The sequence below is a fragment of the Rhincodon typus genome, chromosome 39 (assembly GCF_021869965.1).
Source record: "Rhincodon typus isolate 14 chromosome 39, sRhiTyp1.1, whole genome shotgun sequence".
In the NCBI taxonomy this organism is placed as follows: Eukaryota; Metazoa; Chordata; class Chondrichthyes; order Orectolobiformes; family Rhincodontidae; genus Rhincodon; species Rhincodon typus.
The window spans coordinates 13,502,009-13,522,152 of record NC_063370.1 but is presented as its reverse complement, the minus strand read 5'-3'; the positions used below and the strand labels follow the sequence as shown (position 1 = coordinate 13,522,152).

Below are 20,144 nucleotides of genomic sequence, written 5' to 3'. Positions count from 1 at the left end.
TAAGCATCAGCCTCAGCTGCAGTACTGAGCTTCAAAATGGCAGTGCTTGCATCAATCAGGATTACATGCTCCTTGAAATCACAATCTGGCTGCTCTGCATACTTCCAACAGACGCATCCTCCATGTGAACCACTTTGGAGCCTAACAGAAACCACAGCACCTAAACAACTGTTTTTCTTTGCACAGCAGAATTTTGCCACTTTGGAGTTTGCACTCCAAGTTGAGAAAACAATCTCAGATGTAGGAAAGACAATGTGATTACATCATGACAAGAATATATTGACTGTTCCTTTATAAATACTGGCAGACATAAAATTGTGTATCTAAAAAGAGAGAATTCTTCCTTCAAATCTATCCCTTAAACTGCAATGACAATGTAGTCTAATGAAATTTCATTCCTAATTTCTGCTTTTCTCTTAAATATTATTACAATTATTTTGTGCTGCAAGTTCATCTCCGGTACCAGCTGAGGTTACCATGAAAGCCCTGCTTTCTCAACCTTGCCCCCGCCTGAGGCAAAGTGACCCTCAGATTAAATACACCACCAGTCGTCTCTCTCTAATGAGACAGCAGCCCTATGATCCTCTAGGACTATGGCAAGTTTAGCTTGACACTACCTGTAATGGACCAATGACGTTTTTTTTGCAGATCGGGAGGCCACTTTTGGACACTCAGTGTTCTCTATAACTTCAGTTAGCAAGTTCTCAATGAATGAATCACCTATGGAGAACTACCTATGGGCTGGCATCAACTCACCGGCCTGTAAACAGTGCATGCTGCTCTACAAGTGGACAATGAGCAGTGTCCCAAACTGCAATTGCGGCTATGCATCCTAGACCATAGAATACATCACATCAAATTGCTTGTAGGGTCTGTTATGAGAGGTCCCTAATCTCTCCAGTCAATATTTCAGGAGATCATCAAAAAGATGATCAAAACTGGACACCTCACTATAACCTTTTCCCATTGTATGAACATCGAATAAATAATTGTACAGGAATTCACTAATCCCCTCAATTCTATTCAAAAGAACTCTATGGATGAAATAATGCTCCTAGCAGATGAAGTCAGACTTTTGTACATTTTCTATTTCCTACTAATTGATGGGTGAGACAAGAGACTGGTCAATTCTCCCTGGCAGAAGTTTAAACAATAACAAACATACAATGATTGCGTAATATTGCAGTCTTGATGACATTTTGACAAGTAAAATGTTTATTTTGGTTGAGAAATTACACTGCAACAGGTTGACATTCCATAAATTTTTCTTCCTGTCAATCAATAGCAATACATTTCACCAAGCCTGTTGCCTGCTTTGTTTTATAACAAATTCATTCAAGGTTGACTCTTTTTTGTAAAAAAAAAAAGGGCAGAATGTTACCTTAAAATATTAGTATTGTCAAAATTCCTATGACTTACCATGCCACTGTGGGAATGGCGGAGTAGAATAGCATGACCGTACAAAAGGGTTCGATGGCCTCCTCCCTGAGAAGACTGCACGTATAGAGGGTGAAAATGAATACATTCATTAATCAAAACTTGGCATACCAAACTAACATACCAATAAAAACATCAGCAACATTTTTTGTTGATGTGACTGCAAGTAAAAGCTACTGTAATTTACAGATTGGACTTTAAAATTAATTTTGACAGTAAAGACTGCTCTAAGCTGTCTAAAGAAAACAGCACCTACATGTTGGAGCACAGGCATTGTCTTTTAGCCAGCTGATTTCTCAGTGTTATTTTTGTCTGTAGACATAAAACAATTGCACCCAAAGTTATACTAACTGACACAAAGCTAATTGAAGAGAGAAGAACGTGCATTAATATTGTTTGAACAACCAAAAGGAATCTCATATCAATCAACAATCCAATATACATAGTTTTCATGAATACGGAACACACAAAAAAACTGTTTAACCATTCTTATTGCCAGCCTGTCTATTTGAGAGTTACTAACATCTAAAAATAACCACTTAGACCAATGTATCACAGGAACTCACTCTTTGAAAGCCTTTAATAACTTTGGGACAATGGTTAAAGGTGATACTTGACTGCTTGTTTCCACTGTGATGTTTTGTAAGGGGTTCATGAACTTCCTATGATGTAACTGAGATAACTCCTCAGAGGCTGGTATCACGTCAACCCGTTATTTACATGTGCATTGTCCCTGACACTGCTCCGGCCTCCTCTGAGCCAGCTCTGAGCGAATAGAACCTCTGATGCTCCTGTTTATGTCTGTCAGCCAGAGCTCCTTGATTGGACCAGGTTAACTGCCCCAATCAGGGAACTCCTATTCTATGAGGTCGACCTGGCTGACTTCATTACAATCACAACAGTAACCTTTATGTGAGATACTGTTAGATAATTCTGGAATGAATCACAGAAGATTTTGAACTTATGTTTCAGTTACTTATAAGTGTTGTCTGCCGTTTCTCCAAACTCATTTCTGAGCGTTGGGCCATGGACATTCATTGGATTGGCCCGTGCTTTTTGGCAAAGTACTGTAGTAGTTTGCCATTGCATTTTGCAGGATGGTTGACCAGGAGACTCTTCCTTTCCTACCATCTGCCATCAGGCATTTGGGAAGGATTCACAGACTGATAGTCAACCTGTTTGATCGCAGTGAGAAAGCACCTTCGACAGCCAACAAGTCCTGGCATGGGACTTGAACCTAGAGTCAGGACAAGACACAATGGTAAAATCAATGTGCCACAAGATCATTAATGTTGTACAGGTCAAATGTTTTACTGGCTCTATTTTTTTGTAAATAAGCCTACTTGTTACTGTTAGCCTTATTATGAATGCAAGATTTTTTAATGTATTATGTTGTCTCTATAATACAAGACAAATAGAGAGGATTATGTGATTTGTATTGAATTTTGCCCAAAAACAAGCGTGAGTAGCTTGGTTACCATGGGAATAGCAGTCTTACTGAAAATAAGGTGCAAAATGTGGGCACCTGGAAACAAAGACAAGGACAGCTGGGCACGTTGTGCACAGAAGTGCAGCATCTAAATGTAAGGACAGAAAAAAAAGTGTGAGAAGTAGGGGCTCTCAAGAGAGACATCAGGTTGCAAATGGTGTAGACAGCAGAGAAAAGAGGCTGCAAGGTTTTCTGTGAGCCCCTAAGCAGAAAGTAAATGGATGGACTGTCTTTGATCAAAAAAGCACATCCTGTTGTAATCAAAACACTCCAGAAGATGTGTATTGGTGATTGTGGGAGAAGAAACGCCCAGAATGGATCTTACTGCTGGCAGCTGGTTTGGAAATCCACCAGAAACTGAGGGAAGTATCTCTCAATAGTCACTTGACGTTACAACTTGGCAAAATCATGGAAATAATCACTGACTGGAGACTGACAGTGGTGTAGATTATTGTAATCTTGCGCAGACTATATTGCTGTGAATAGGTGTTTAGCATGGGATTATCAGTCAAGTCAAAGCATTATTAAAGAATGTCTTTCCAAAGTTTAGAATATTAGTTGTTTACTAGGTAATGTTTAGTTGATGTTGCTTTTAGTTCATTTGTTAGAGTACAAGTCTTAAACCTTGAAAATCTTGTTGTACAACCCCTTTAAACTAGTCCTGGGAATTCAAGTCTCTTGGTTACAGTTATGGTCTGTCCAGAGCTTGAATAACACCAACAGAATAGTTAACAATGTGGTTATTTCTATCTGAAAGTGGGCAAGACTCGGTAGTGTGCAGCCAATATAGCTCTCCAGCTCTCCAGCACATGGTATCTTGATGAAAACACTAATTGTTAATCCATGGCATACTGTTCCATTTGCATCACACACTGTCATGTAAACTTTAGTCATTGAAAGATATGTCTGTTTCTGGGAACAATCGGCAGATACACAAGAGTGAAGGGTACTAGGAGAGAGCCCAGATTGTGAGTAATTTCATTTAACTTGTTCCACACACCAAATGCATTGAAATTAACAATTATTCTGTTCACACATTACAACACTAAAAAAGTCAGAGAACAGACCTCTATCATCTTAGATTAAATTTAAAATTAAATGATCCTACTCTAACTTACAAAACAAAGTTTAAAAGATTACTTAGGTTATAGGAATAAGTGGTTTAAAAATTCATAAACGAGTGAAATAAAAACTAAAAAGGAATTAAATCCAACGAATGTTAAAAGAAAGCAAATATACTTTTAAAAATTAAGCAACAAAATGAATTTTGTAAATAATTAAAGGTCAGTTGAGAACTCAAAACCATTAAAACTGCCTTCAGCTCAATGATTCAATCTGCACCCTACAATCAATCATCCTGAAAATTTATTCAGAGACAAATTAGAGCAACGAGATGTGGTAAACTGATGGCTAATCATGTTGTGAAAATAATTTCTCTATTTCCATTTCAAAAATTAAAAGTTTTTCTCATTTGTTTACAACATTGAACACAATAAGAAAGGTAGTAGAGATACACAGAACAAAAAACTCCAATTATTGAGATGCTGAGAATCAGTAATATGATATTTTATTTTTAAAATAATGCAACTAAATTTTGACTGAGGTATACTATTAAAAAGATACATTATTTGATAGGAAGGATAGCATCTACAGATTTTCTGCCTGGTTGGTATGGACTGTATGGTTTTCTTCATTCTTCATTGATGCTTAAACCTAACAATTGGATATTGCAACTGACTACAAAACCTAGCTAGCCAGGGACTCTCCCTTTCCAGAAACTACCTTTATAAATCATTAATGAAGATTACTATCTTACCATACATGGAGTTAGTTACAATGTTATAACAAAATTCAAGTTGTTTCTCCTGTCATGGAGGAAACAACAATGACATATCCATGAGGGATGATGTAGTTTAGCTATGTTTTTATTTCATTAATAGGCGTACACTAGCTCTGTTAAAAGAAGTGCTCAGCAAACTGCCAGATGGACAGAAATTTTGCCTGGTAGAGTTTCTGCTCAGAGCCTTCCCAATCTCAGCAATTTCTACATGTAGAGAAATAGCAGCAAAGATAACTCAAAACATATTAATAAAAATAGCCTCACAGATCACTGATCTATGCTTCTCTAAGAGCATGACCATGTTAAAGTCTGGTCCATGATGATATACATGGGATGAATTACTCAGCAAACAAATAGGGAAATAGAACTAATTTTTAAAATTTTTAATATTCAAATTAAGTCATCAAATAGAATAAGGATGGCTGTGCAGGTGATGAATACTCCCTTCAATTTTGTTTTCTTGGTGCACAGTAGCTACTTCTGAAACTGAAAGTTAATGCATTGGCGGGTTGAACACACCAATCAGCATGCACGGAACCTCAGAGCCACTATGGAGCCATTGGTTTAGACAAAACATTACAGATGATGTGTTGCAGTTCTAATATGTGGGAACTTCTGGACACTGGTGTGATCAGAATGACTAGATCTGCAGCAAGTGCTGGTCGAGGAACTTCAACTCAAAATTGATGCACTAAGTTGCTGACACTGCAACATATCAGGGAAGGAAAGAAGTATGTGGACACCCTGTTTCAAGATCCAGTCACATCCCTGAGATTAATTACATCACATTTTAAAGAGATAAGTCATGGAAAGAGAGCTCAAAGCCATGGTGGGTTCTTCTTGCTCTATGCAGGAAGTCAGGCACAATTCCAGTGCCCAGGGCCAGCATGTGTGCAGGATATGTTTCCAGCTGCAGCTCTTGGAAGCCTGGGTTTTGGAGCTGAAGCTGAGGCTAGGAACACTACAGAATATCCATGAGGTGGCGAGAGTTCTGGGTAACATATACAGAGGTGGCCACACTGGAGGCTAAGACTCAAAGGCAAAAAGGGAAAGGGTGACCACCAGGCATAGCAAGAACACTAGGCAGGCACTGCAAGAGTCTCCTGTGGTTACTCACCTGCAAAACAGATTTATCGCTTTGGATACTGTTGCGAGGCAAATCAAATTAGTAACAAAACCATAGAAGATGATTTCCTGGAGTCTATACGGGATGGTTTTCTGGACTAATTGGTTGTGGAACCAATTAGAGATCAGGCCACGTTGACATTGTATTGTGCAATGAGAAAGAAATAATTGACAATCTAGTTGTGAGAGGCCCCTTGGGGACGAGCGAACATAATTTAAAGTATTGGCAAAGATCTGTAGCTTGGGTTGTGGATGAGGTTGTTGACTTGCTCGTCAAGCTGGCTGGTGTTCGTTCAGACGTTTCGTCACCATGCTAGGTGACATCATCAGTGGAGCCTCCAGTGAAGCAATGTTATTCTACTCCGTTTGGAATTTATACTGTCCGGTCTGTTATGGTGAGTACTGTCATTTCCAGTTTTGAACCACATATATAAATCCATACAGATCAAAACCGGAAATGCCAGTACTCACCATAATGGACCAGACAGCATAAATTCCAAGTGGAGGAGAATAACATCGCTTCTTCAAGGCACCACTAATAATGTCACCTAGCATGGTGATGAAATGTCTGAACAAAAACAAGCCAGCTCAGCAAGCAAGTCAACAACCTGAGCAAACATAATATTATGGAATTATTCATCAGGATTGGGAGTGATGTAGTTGATTCTGAAACCAAGTTCCTCAACTTAGATTCTGGATCCACAATGTATGAGGCATGAGTTGGCTATGATAGATTGGGGAACATTACTTAAAGGAATGCAAGTGGGAAGGCAATGGTAAACATTCAATGAGCGCGTGAGTGAACTGCAATAATTGTTCATTCCTGTCTATGTTGCTATGACGAGTCATATTGGACTCAAAATGTTACCTCTATTTCTTTCCCCACAGATTATGCCAGACCTGCTGAGTTTCTTCAGCACTTTGTCTTTGTAACTAATATAAAAACAGAGTTGGCTTAAGGGGACTGGGAAAACAGGTTGAAAGAAAAGATGATAGAAATATACTGGCAAAATGTAAAGAGGTATTTCATATCTCAATAAGAATATGTTTCATTGAAAAGGGTGCAACATCTTTGGCTAAGGAAGCTAGGGTTGGGATCAAATTGAAAGAAAGCCTGCACAAGGCTACATAGATTAGTAGTTAGGAAGATGGGGAAACTTGTAGATACTAGCAAAGGATCAGTAAACAAGGTAAGAAACTGGAGTATTAAAGAAAACTAGCAAAAATATTAAAACAGCCAGTAAAATCTTCTATAAGTACATAAAAAAGAAGAGAACAGTGAGAATGAGTGTTACACATTAGAGATGTCCTTGTGCATGAATCACAAAATGCTAGCATGCAATAAAACAAGTCATTAGGCAGGTAAAAGGGAGAACATTTGCCTTTATTGCAAAGGGGAGGAGTATAAAAGCACAGAAATCTTGTTGCAGTGATATTGTGCAGTGAGAATACAGTGTACATTGCTGATCTCCTTACTGAAACAAAGTTATACTTGCATTCAAAGAGTTCAGAGAAGGGACACTGGTTGATTTCTGGGAGAAAAGGCTTGTCTTATGAAGGCAGTTTGAGACTAACTCTCATTCACCTAAACACCAATGAGCATAGTTGCACTGAAACACAGAATTCTGAGAAGGTATGACAGGACAGATGAGGGGGAAATCGAGTTGTCATCCACTTATGCTACTGCCACAGTCAAACCTCATTACTAGAAATGGCTGATCTTATGGCTAATAGGTATAAATTGTTCTCAAAATTTCAGTGACAATTTGCACAGTAATTTCTTGATCTTGAGGTCAGTTAGAAGGTGCAAAGGCATTACTTAGGCTCCAGCAACTTCTGAAGAAAATTCATCATACATAGTTTTTCTCTCTCAAAGATGCTGCATTATATGTTTAGCATTATCAGCTTTTTTTAAAACTTTATTTCAGATTTACAGAATATTTTGCCTTTTTCACCCCCATTTTTTGCTCTTAATAATTTTCAGTAAGATGAGTTCCTATGTCATGGCTTAATGTTTCTGTAGGATTATGATAAAACAAGTTACACAATAATAAAACAAAGTCTTAAAACAGAATGAACATTATTAATTTAGCATATAAATCAGCTTAAGAGCTGCATCTGTATTTATGTTAAATTGTTAGGGACGCTATTTATGCCCTTCAAAACAGTCAAATAAACTTTGTCAATTTCCAAAGCAAATTTGCAAATAGCAACTAACTGCCTGAAAATCATCCTTAATGCATGTTATAGCTGTAAAATGGGTGCAACATCTAAAAAGAGAATAGCATTTTAATTACAATTTTCAACAACTTAATTATGATAAAACATAGCACAAATTACTTACCTGATTAACAATGAAACACCTCCATTTTATAAATAATGGTGCTATTAGATTATAATAACAACCATTTCACATTTAATCAAGGTTATTTTAAACTTTAGTAATCTGTATTAGCTAAATAACCCTTTAGCTACCAGGCAAAAGGTTATAAAATCACCACAACACAAATGAACAAAGAAAAATCAGTACACACCAGGTAAAATCAGACAGCTTAACCATTTCCCTACAGGGCAGCTCGTTGTAACATTTCTATTTTTCTCCTGCAAAATATATTTTAGATAGATGTGGCAGCCATAAAAGGTCATGCTTTCGGCTATAGATGTGATGTATCCCTTTAAGTATAATAATATACAATTGTACAAAGCACTTATACCAGCAGCTGTTTTTATGTGGTGTGTACTGTACTTGGCTTGCTAAAGGGTTGAAGCACTGGGAGGAAAACGGCCCTGTTCAGCCAGATACAGTGTTATCTAAAAAGTGTGGCATTTTCTATGCTATATTTACATAGCAAGAAAAAAAAAGTCTCAACAAGTTATATCAATTCAGTAGAAAAAGTAAAAGTTCTAATATTGTGTGAATGTGTTTTTGGCTTCCAAAAATCAAGCTTGTTTTCTTAGAAGCTCAGTAATAAACCTTAGCAGTATCAAAATGTCAAAGTAATGCAGGACATAAATTGAATTAATTGAAGCACAGAATTAATTTTGCAGAAACCATTTAATATACTGTTATCTAAATGTAGAGAGTTCAAGCTTCTGATCAGCATGATTGCTTTCTTCCATAATCAGGGAGATGTTGTGTTAAAGAGGAGCATTAGTCTTTGTAAGGGAATAGAAGCATTTTCATTGTATATTTGGTAATGTTCAAGAAACTGGATTTGAAAGAGGATAAACATAAAATGTGAATATCTCTAAGCTGAGACTAGAAAACGTGACAAACATGTATTTTAACACCCATTGACCAATATTGTTTTAGAATTCATTTGTGGTTAATTTATGATAAATGATCTCTACTACAACCATGATAAAGTGTCAAGCTTTGGCTGCTTTATTCTAGGGTCCCCTTATGAAATGGCTGCTGAAAATAATCAAAGCAACAGTCACAAGAGAAGAACTGCATGAGAAAGAATAATTGGTACTGGATTCACCAACTACAAATGCAGCCACCACTTCAATGTAATTATGTAGGGTATTGGTGGGACTACACTTGAAGCACTATTAACAGTTTTGATCTCCTTACCGGAGGCAGAATATACTCACGTTATAAGGGATGTGACAAAGGTACACTCTATTGATTTCTTGTCCATTGATTTCTTGGATATAAATTGTCCCATTGGGAACACCCAGCATGGGTTCTTGAAGGGTAGGTCATGTTTAACTAACTTGGTGGAATTCTTTGGAGGACATTACCTGCGTCGTGGACAATGGGGAACTGTGGATGTGGTGTATCTGGATTTCCAGAAGGCATTTGACAAGGTGCCACACCAAAGGCTGCTACATAAGATAAAGTTGCACGGTATTACAGGTAACGTATTGGCATAGATAGAGGATTGGTTGACCAGTAGAAAGCAAAGAGTAGGGGTAAATGGGTGTTTTTCTGGTTGGCAGTCAGTGGCTAGTGGTGTGCCTCAGGGATCAGTGTTGGGACCGCAATTGTTTATAATTTACATAGATGATTTGGAGCTGGGGACTAAGTGTGGTGTGTCAAAATTTGCAGATGACACTAAAGGTGAGTGGTAGAGCAAAATGTGCAGAAGACACCGAAAGTCTGCAGAGGGATACAAATAGTCTAAATGATTGGGCAAAGGTCTGGCAGATGGAGTACAATGTTGATAAGTGTGAGGTCATCCATTTTGGTAGGAATAAACGCAAAATGGACTATGTTTTAAATGGTAAAAAAAAAATCGCAGCACTCTGCTGTGCAGAGGGACTTGGGTGTCCTTGTGCATGAGTCGCTAAAAGTAGGATTGCAGGTGCACCAGGTAATTAAAAAGGCAAATGGAATTTTGTCTGTCATTGCTAGAGGGATGGAGTTTAAAAACAGGGGAGGCTATGCTGCAGCTGTATTGGGTCCTGGTGAGGCCACACCTGGAGTACTGTGTGCAGTTTTGGTCTCCTTACTTGAGAAGAGATATACTAGCACTGGATGGGGGTGCAGAGGAGATTCACTCGGTTGATTCCAGAGTTGAGAGGGTTGGATTACGAGGAAAGACTGAGTTGGCTGGGATTATACTCATTGGAATTCAGAAGAATGAGGGGAGATCTTACAGAAACATATAGGATTATGAAGGGAATAGATAAGGTGGAGGCAGGGAGGTTGTTTCCACTAGCGGGCATAGCCTCAAAAATAAAGGGAAGCAGATGTAGGACTGAGGCCAGGAGGAACTTCTTCACCCAAAGGGTTGTGAATCTGTGAATTTCCCTGCCCAGTGAAGCGGCTGAAGCTACCTCAGTGAATGTTTTTAAGGCAAGGCTAGATAAATTTTTGAACAGTACAGGAATCAAGGGTTATGGTGAGCGGGCGGATAAGTGGAGCTGAGTCTCAAAAAGGTCAGCCATGATCTTACTGAATGGCGGGGCAGGCTCAAGGGGCCAGAGAGCCTACTCCTGCTCCTAGTTCTTATTTTCTTGTGTTCAATGTGACATGGAGTAAAAATATCTACCTAAGTGAACTTTGCAAGAATGAGACATACCCTCATTGGAACATGTAAAATTCTTTGAGGGTTTAACAGCAAAGCTGAAAGGTTAATTCTCCTAGTTAGAGTACCTAGAGTTGGATTGATAGCCTCTTGGATGGCGTCAGCCATTTGCTACGGAGACAAGCAAATTTCTTCAGGGGTCATTAATGATCATAGATCATAGAATCCCTACATAGATGATTTGGAGTTGGGGACTAAGTGTGGTGTGTCAAAATTTGCAGATGACACTAAGGTGAGTGGTAGAGCAAAGTGTGCAGAAGACACTGAAAGTCTGCAGAGGGATACAAATAGTCTAAATGAGTGGAAACAGGCCATGCGGCCCAACAAGTCCACACCACCCTTCCGAAGAGCATCCCAACCAGACCCACACCCCTACCCTACCCTTTCCTTGTAACCCTGCATTTCCCATGTCTAATCCACCTGACTCACACAGCCCTGGACACAACAGGCAATTTAGCATGGCCAATCCACCTAACTTGCACATCTTTGGACTGTGGGAGGAAACCGGAGGACTTGGAGGAAACCCACGCAGACACGGGGAGAATGTACAAACTCCACACAGACAGTCGCCCAAGGGTGGAATTGAACCTGGGTCCTTGGCGCTGTGAGGCAGCAGTGCTAACCATTAAGCTACCGTGTCACCCTTTAAAATTATCTATCTCATAGGATCACAGATTTTCAATCATTAGACTTTTGGCACTAAAAATCATGAGGTATGAGGATAGGATGGGGTCAGATAGAATACCACGACGATTTTAAATAATACTTCAGCAGGGTTCAGGGAACCATTTACTACGATTTTACGTAATGTAGTTCATCACTCTGAAAATCTTTGAAGACGACACAATCGTAGACTCCACCTCATTCTTTCAAGACACAAAATGGAAACAAAAAGGAATTCCCGAGTCTTAAACAGACTCGACTGCAGCAATTGTTTCAGAGTGGTTAACTAGTAAAAATACGATCAGGCAGCTATGGTTGAACAGGCTACAGTCTATGTGGTGAAGCACCAGAGCAACAATGCTGACAATGAGTTTCACCTACAGGAAAGGAACGATGAGAGCAAAAAATATAACACGAAAATGGATGAGGCAAATAAACAAAAACAGGGAAGTGACGTCAATGGCTGTTCAAATCAAGATCCAAAGAACAATACAGCACAGAACAGGCGCTTTGGGCCTCCAAGCCTGCACCGACTCATTTTGCCTTTCAATGTTAAAACTGTGTTCACTTACAGAACACCTACATCACCAGAGTCAAACATACCTGTTCAAATATGGGAGGGTTTTTGAATCAGGTAGGATAATGTGCAAACTGAAACCAAACTGTTAACATGTCTGAACATTGGGAACATAATGCAGGAGTAAAATACAGGTGGAAAACAGGTGTAAATATTTATTAAGCACAACGGCATCTAAATGATCAAGAATGCATCTGGATAGGTCCCAGTTGGTGGGGTTCTCCAGTTTCTCTCCAAGTGGTTGATTGATTTATTGTCACGTGTACTGAAATACAGTGAAAAGCTTTGTTTACGAGCTGTACAGGCAGATCATAGTAAACAATGTATGTACAGATCAAAAAAGACTTAGACAGAGGTATACAGGTTACACTAGGCGAGGTCAACGTTAGCAAGATTAGCGTTATTTGTGGCCTGAGAGTCCATTCATCTGAGAGCAAATATTTCCACTCAGGGAGATGTAGCAAAATACCTGTATTGTGCTGTACACTGAATTTCCCCACAGAGTGATATTCCTCTTTAATATCTTTCTAAGTTTTGTGAAAGTATCAAGACTTTTTTTGGAGAACAAGTTATAGGGCGTGAACAGATAATTCCATAACCATTCCTAACCTTGGTAAAAGAACAATGTTTTTCCAAGTTTTTTTTGGTGTTAGAAAAATAAAATGCAATGACATGAACAGAAAAAGCAGAGAAAATCAGAAGCAAAATCTGAATGAAAACAAGATAAAAGGTCAAGATCATTACGATTAAAAGACAAATAGGTTAAGAAATTGTTCTTTGTGCAGTGCACAGAACAAAAGTAATAGCTCGAAGTAAACCAGCTTCCTGTGAAATACAACATGCTTATTTCTTAACATTTACATCATTTTACATCAGAACTTCAGAGTAAAGTAAGGATTTAGCCTACTGTATTGCAGCGAAATGAATGCAATGAAATTAAACTGTTATGCAAGGTATGAACAGGGCCTTTATGAGTGAAGTGAAATGTGTTAGAGCTCATGCACTGACTGCTAATGACCTATAACAAGGGATTTACAATGGTTTATAAAAAGGGGCACAGCAACAAAATCACAGATCAGTAGACACACCAACATACCCATTTGTCCAGATCAAGAGGCTTGCATAGTGGATAAAAAAAATGAAAAGCAAAAAAATTATATTATTTTCAACTTGCACTACTTTTTAGACTATCCCCACTTTCCCCTGGCTAGTCCAAATGCCAACAGTAACTTTCATGACAGTGATCTGAAACAAAGCAAAATATTACATTATGTCAAATTAATCAGTAAAGTATAATATCTGATGGCCAAAATTAGTGGTTGTGGTTGATACAATAATCATAGGATATTTTGGAATGTTAATCACTGAAAATGAGGGCACTTTATGTCCTTTTAATTGCTACAGGTGGGGAAGCAAAATAACTTGTTAATTACTAACCACCTTCGGAAATATTTTGTTTAATGCAGCTTGCTATGAAAAAATAAAAATGATGACACAAAATGTAATTACCAAACACGCACTTCCATTGTGACTTCTGAATGAGAGCAGCTTCAAACTTGTGGTTTCAGATAAAGTCAACTTATTACTTAACATTTATTGATTCATAGTCCTGCTCAAGCAATATAATATATCCAAAAAATACAGCAATGTTTTGCAGTGAAATTAATAAAACTTACCAGTTGTGCATACATCTGGGTTACCTGCATGTAACAAATTTTCCAGTTGCTTTGAATCTACATTTTTAACCTGTGTAATTCAAAAATGTATCAAAAATATCAATCAATATTCGACATTTTTGTGCACACCGTGTTATGACCACAAATCTTTCCATGCATTAAATTTTAGTACAAATTCAGAAAACTGTTTGGAGATAGTATCATAGCTGTAGCATTATTGGACTAGTAATATAGAAGCCTGGACTACCCCTTACCTGTCCGAGATGCTAGCGGTGCATGTGACTCTGGGCTGACTCCATGTGGTTGTCTCTTATCTACCCTCTAGAAAGCCACTCAGTTGTAGGAGGCTCACGAAAATGTGAGGAAAATTAGGGCAATAAATGCTGGTCTTGCCCAGCAACCCTCACATCCCAAAAATAAAATCTATTTGGATCAATCTTATTTGCTGATTGAACAGTAAAACATTATGTGAAAGTCTCAACTGAATAATTTCAATTTTGATTTTACAGCCAGAAGGGCAGCACAATTGTTATGTTAAATATGACAACTGAGACACAGAACGGTGTTCTGTGATGTAGGAAGTATTGTATTTATTCAATGACAACTGTTACAAATCAATATTATTTGGCATTATAATTTTCAGAATACAACTTATAATACGGTAAATAGTTCACAATATTAGTTTAAAGAAATAATAATGTTACCTCCAAGTGAGTGAAGATCAGAATCCCAATTTCTGTCCAATAATGATTCAAAAAGAAAACACTTCTCTTTGAAGGATTCTATGTGCAAACCTCTGAGCCAGAAGCTCTATCACTAGGAACAAGCAAGTTCAGTGCAGAAACCCAAACAGGCAGCAACAAAGTGAATCAGAACAAAAACCACACCTTTTCTCTCAACAATTCCAGACATACTTCAGGATTAAAAGGTTTTCAAGCTACTTTCATAGCCACCAAGTAAACACAAGTGTTCAAGATCAATGAAGTGAAAGGGTTGGGTAGGGTGTGTAATGATGGACAGGCAAGGGACTGGAGTGCCATTTAGGTGAGATGAGGTGCTCGGTGGAGAAGAGGCTGCTGTGCCAGGTGGGCAAGGATGTAGGATGCTGGATGGCCAAGTGGGTGGGGTGCTAGGGCAGGTTGGCAGGTGAGTGCTTGGGGAGATCAGCGGTATCGGTTTGGGCGTGCAGAGAGTTGAATGGGGTCAGATCAAAAGGAGGAAATGGGCAGGGTCACTTGTCATTGGGGTTCTAAGGGGGCCAGTGAGCTTAATTATTACCCAGCAGTTAAAACATACTGTAACATGTTTAACATTTCCTGAGTAACTACAGTATTAAACTAAGTCAAGTCGGACCCTCCGAAGTTAACAACTCTAATTCAGAGTTCGGTCTTCACTGGAGGCTTCCAGGTTCCAGGTAACGGCCTAAAGGAAACTTTAACTTTAGGTCAGTTCTCAGGGAGTCAGCAGTCAGAGACATCAAAACATCTGCATGGTCTGATGTTCAACTCCTATCTATGCTGCCGTAATGACCATCCTCCCAGCAAAAAATTGAGGCCAATATTAACAAAATAACTATAAGCCTGAGTCAGGGCCTCCAACTCAGCAGGCAAGAAGAACTTAAGCTGTTAACATTTCCCAAGGCCAAAGATATAGAAAATAGGAACATATGGAGGTCATTCAGCCCTTTCAGCATGTTCTACCATTCAATATGATCATGGCTGGATCATCTCAGTATGCTGTTCCTGCTTTTGCCTCATACCCTTTGATCCTTTTAGCCCCAGCAACTATATATATATGAGAGTCCCAGAGTGGAGGCCGGCACAGGGAAGCAACCCCGGAACGGAGACTGGCGTGGAGCAGACTAAAAGCTTGGAGCAGAGTGGGGATGGTTGTTGGTCTAGGTCTGGCACGGGCAATCAGACCACATGTGGAAGCCCCTGCGCTGAGCTACTGCAATGTGCTATGAAATTGGGTTGCGTATTCATGGAATTGAAAGGCAAGTTAGAACTTGTGCCATGGTCCCTTTAAGAGCTGGTCCTCTGTCTGTGCTTGCAAGTTTATAAATGCAGGTGCACAGAATGTGCCCGAATGGAAACATTTTGTATAGAACAGCCAAGCAGCATGTTTTTCCAAGACAACAAATTTGAATTTGGCCAATTAATTTAAACGAAGCAACTGGATACAGAAAGCCAACTGAATTTAATCTGGTGTTGACAACCTGAAACCAATCACATTATAAGAATTTGATTATGTCATTACAGGTATGCAAGACAAGGGCATTTGGGAAAAACAAAAACGGGGGGAGCCAACTGCCACCTGAAAGAGACAGCCATCGGCTACCTGCCAGATTCAGCACTCAGAGAAAGCCCATCTAATTAATCAAAGGTACCATGGTATTTTAGCTCAAAGTCTTCACTGAAGAAATTATGGAGATAAAACATCCCTGACAGCAGAATTAACAGAAGAAAAGTTTTTGTGAACAGACCGGAGATGACAGAAGATTCTAGAAGACAATCTGTGCAAATTTGGAGAGATTAAGTTATAATTCATTGCTTCTTATTAGTTGGGTTTATATTAGTGGGACTTGTCTTCATTTATTTTGTCTTTCAGCAGCGGGAGTGGTGAGAGCGCGAGCCAGTGTGCAGCCGGGAAGGTAAGCTTTTCCTTATAAAAACTTACCTCGTGCAACAGCAGCCTTCTTGCTCTCAACGGCGGGAGTGGTGACAGTGCGAGCTAGGAAGTGAACTAATATATTCAGGCATTGGCTAAACCTGAAACACTACATGTATAGTGTCTCCCACCCATCCTCCTCCTCTAGCCAAAAAAAAAGACTGTGTGGAGGGTCGGTAAGGTAAGGCTTTTTTCTTTATTCTTCTGGAATTCTAGAGTAGAGGGAATGGAAGCTAGGGCAGTTGCATGCTCCTCTTGCAGGATGTGAGAGGTAAGGGTCACTGCTGATGTCCCCTCTGACTTCACCTGCGAGAAGTGCACCCAACTCCAGCTCCTCACAGACCATGTTAGGGAACTGGAGCTGGAGCTGGATGAACTCTGGATCATTCGGGAAGCTGAGGGGGTGATAGAGAGGAGTTATAAGGAGGTGGTCACATCCAAGGTACAGGAACAAAAAAAAAGGTAGCTGGGTGACTGTCAGGGGAAGGAAAGGGAATAGGCAGACAGTGCAGGGATCCCCTGTGGCCATTCCCCTCAATAATAAGTATACCGTTTTGGAGACTGTTGGAGGGGGGGGAAGAAACAACCTACCAGGGGAAGGCCATAGCGGACAGGTCTCTGGCACTGAGCCTGGTCCTGTGGCATAGAAGGGAAGGGGGGAGAATAGGAGAGCAATTGTAGTGGGGGATTCAATAGTAAGGAGGCACAAACAGGCGGTTCTGTGGACGCGAATGAGACGAACAGATGGTATGTTGCCTCCCGGGTGCCAGGGTCCGTGATGTCTCGGATCGTGTCTTCAAGATCCTTAAGCGGGAGGGTGAGTAACCAGCAGTCATGGTACACATCGGTGCCAATGACATAGGTAGAAAAAGGAATGAGAATGTGAAAAACGAGTACAGGGAGAAAGGTTGGAAGCTGAAGTCCAGGACAAACAGGGTAGTTATCTCTGGATTACTACCAGTGCCATGTAATAACGAGCTAAGAAATACAGAGAGAGTGCAGCTAAACATGTGGCTACAGGGCTGGTGTAGGAGGGAGAGCTTCCATTATGTGGATAATTGGAGCACGTTCTGGGGAAGGTGGGACCTGTACAGTAAGGATGGGTTGACCTGAACCGGAAGGGCACAAATATCCTGGGAGGGAGGTTTGCTCGAGCTATACGGGATGGTTTAAACTAGATTGGCAGGGGGTGGGGAACCGGATTTGTAATTCAGAGGATGAGGTATTCAGCCTTCCAACAGACACAACAGGGAGTGAGGTTGTTAATAAAGAAATGTGGTCGATGGAGCGTAATTGTGGACACAGGGATGGGTTTGAAGTGTGTATACTTCAATGCTAGAAGTATCAGAAATAAGGCGGATGAACTTAGAGCATGGGTCAGTACTTGGAACTACGATGTTGTGGCCATTACAGAAACTTGGGTAACTCAGGGACAGGAATGGTTGTTGGAGGTTCCGGGATTTAGATGCTTTAAAAGAAATACGGAGGGTGGTAAAAGAGGCGGGGGAGTGGCATTGCTAGTCAGGGCTAGTATAACAGCTACTGAAAGGCAGTTCGAGAATGATATGTCTACAGAGTCAGTTTGGATTGAGGTCAGGAACAAGAAAGGAGCAGTCACTTTGTTGGGGGTTTTGTTACAGACCCCCTAACAGTTGCAGAGAAGTGGAGGAGCAGATTGGGAGGCAGATACTGGAAAGGTGCAGAAGTCACAGGGTTGTAGTCATGGGTGACTTCAACTTTCCAAATATTGATTGGAAACTTTTTAGTTGTAATAGTTTAGATGGAGCGGATTTTGTCCAGAGTGTTCAGGAAGGATTCCTGACACGGTATGTAGATAGACCAACATGAGGAGAGGCCACTTTGGTTTTGGTGCTTGGCAATGAACTGGACCAAGTGTTAGACCTGTTGGTAGGAGAGCATTTTGGCGGTAGTGATCATAACTCTGTTACTTTTACAATAGTCATGGAAAAGGATAGGTACATACAGCAGGGTAAGGTTTAGAGTTGGGAGAAGGGTAATTATAATTATGTTAGGCAAGAACTGGGTAACATAAAATGGGAACAGATGCTGTTAGAGAAGAGCACGATAGAAATGTGGAGATTGTTTAAGGAATGCGTACTGCGTGTGATCGATATGTTTGTCCCTAGCAGGCAGGGAAGATGCGGTTAAGTGAGGGGGCCCTGGTTCTCGAGAGAGGTCGAACGACTAGTTAAGAGGAAGAAGGATGCTTATATAAGGTTTTGGAAACAAGGATTGGAAAAGGCTCTAGAGGGATACAAGTTAGCCAGGAAGGAGCTGAAATAAGGGCTTAGGAGAGCTATTAGGGGGCATGAGAAAACCTTGGCAGATAAGATCAAGGAAAACTCCAAGGCTTTTTATGCGTACATGAGGAATAAGAGAATGACCAGAGAAAGGGGAGGGCCGATCAAGGATTGTAAAGGGAAATTGTGCATGGAGCCTAAAGAGATAGGAGAGGTCCTTAATGAATACTTTTCTTCGGTATTCACAACTGAGAGGGACCTAGCTGTAGGGGAGGACAGTGTGAAACAGGCTGGTAGGCTAGGGGAGGTGGATGTTTGTAAGGAAAATGTGCTAGGAATTTTGAGGAACTTGAAGATAGATAAATTCCCCGGGCCTGATGGGATTTATCTAAGGATTCTATGGGAAGCGAGAGAAGAGATTGCAGGGCCATTGACAATGATCTTTTCGTCCTCACTCTCCACGGGTACAGTGCCGGAAGATTGGAGAGTGGCAAACGTCATTCCTTTGTTCAAAAAAGGGAATAGGGATAACCTCGGAAATTACAGGCCAGTTAGTCTTACTTCAGTCGTGGGCAAATTATTGGAAAGGGCTCTAAGAGATAGGATTTATGATCACTTGGAAAGGCACAGTTTGATTTGTGATAGTCAGCATGGATTTGTGATGGGTGGATCATGCCTCACAAACCTTATTGATTTCTTTGAAAAGGTGACCAAACACGTGAATGAAGGTAGAGCAGTGGATGTGGTATACATAGATTTAAGCAAGGCATTTGATAAGGTTCCCCATGGTAGGCTCATGTAGAAAGTAAGGAGGCATAGGACAGGGGGAAATGTGGCAGATTGGATTCAGAATTGGTTGAACTTTAGAAGACAAAGGGTGGTAGTGGACGGAAAATATTCAACATGGTGCTCAGCTACAAGTGGTGTACCACAAGGATCTGTTCTAGGTCCTCTTTTATTTGTGATTTTTGTAAATGATTTGGATGTAGGAGTGGAGGGGTCGATTAGTAAGTTCGCAGACGATACGAAGGTGGGTCGAGTTGTGGATAGTGCAGAGGGCTATTCGAGGTTAGAAAGGGACATTGATAAGATGCAGAGCTGGGCTGAGAAGTGGCAGATGGAGTTTAACCTTGAAAAATGTGAGGTGATTCATTTTGGAAGGACAAACTTGAAAGCAGAATACAGGGTTAACTGATAGATTCTTGGCAGTGTGGAGGAGCAGAGGGGTCTTGGGGTACATGTCCACAGTTCCGCGTAAGCTGACACCCAGGTGGATAGAGTTGTTAAGAAGGCGTATGATGTGTTAGCTTTCATTTAATAGAGGGATTGAGTTCAAGAGCCGTGAAGTTATGCTCCAGCTATACTAAACC

At 40.2% G+C, this 20,144-nt stretch overlaps 1 protein-coding gene across 1 annotated transcript in view; it reads right to left on the bottom strand.

Annotated features, from left to right (window-relative positions):
• LOC109927309 (ryanodine receptor 1-like) overlaps positions 1-20,144 on the bottom strand; it is a 380,829-nt gene that overhangs the window by 312,602 nt on the left and 48,083 nt on the right. The window contains exon 4 of the mRNA XM_048618232.1: positions 1,420-1,494. Coding sequence (XP_048474189.1) covers positions 1,420-1,494 — 75 coding nt within the window. The remainder of the gene's footprint in view (positions 1-1,419; positions 1,495-20,144) is intronic.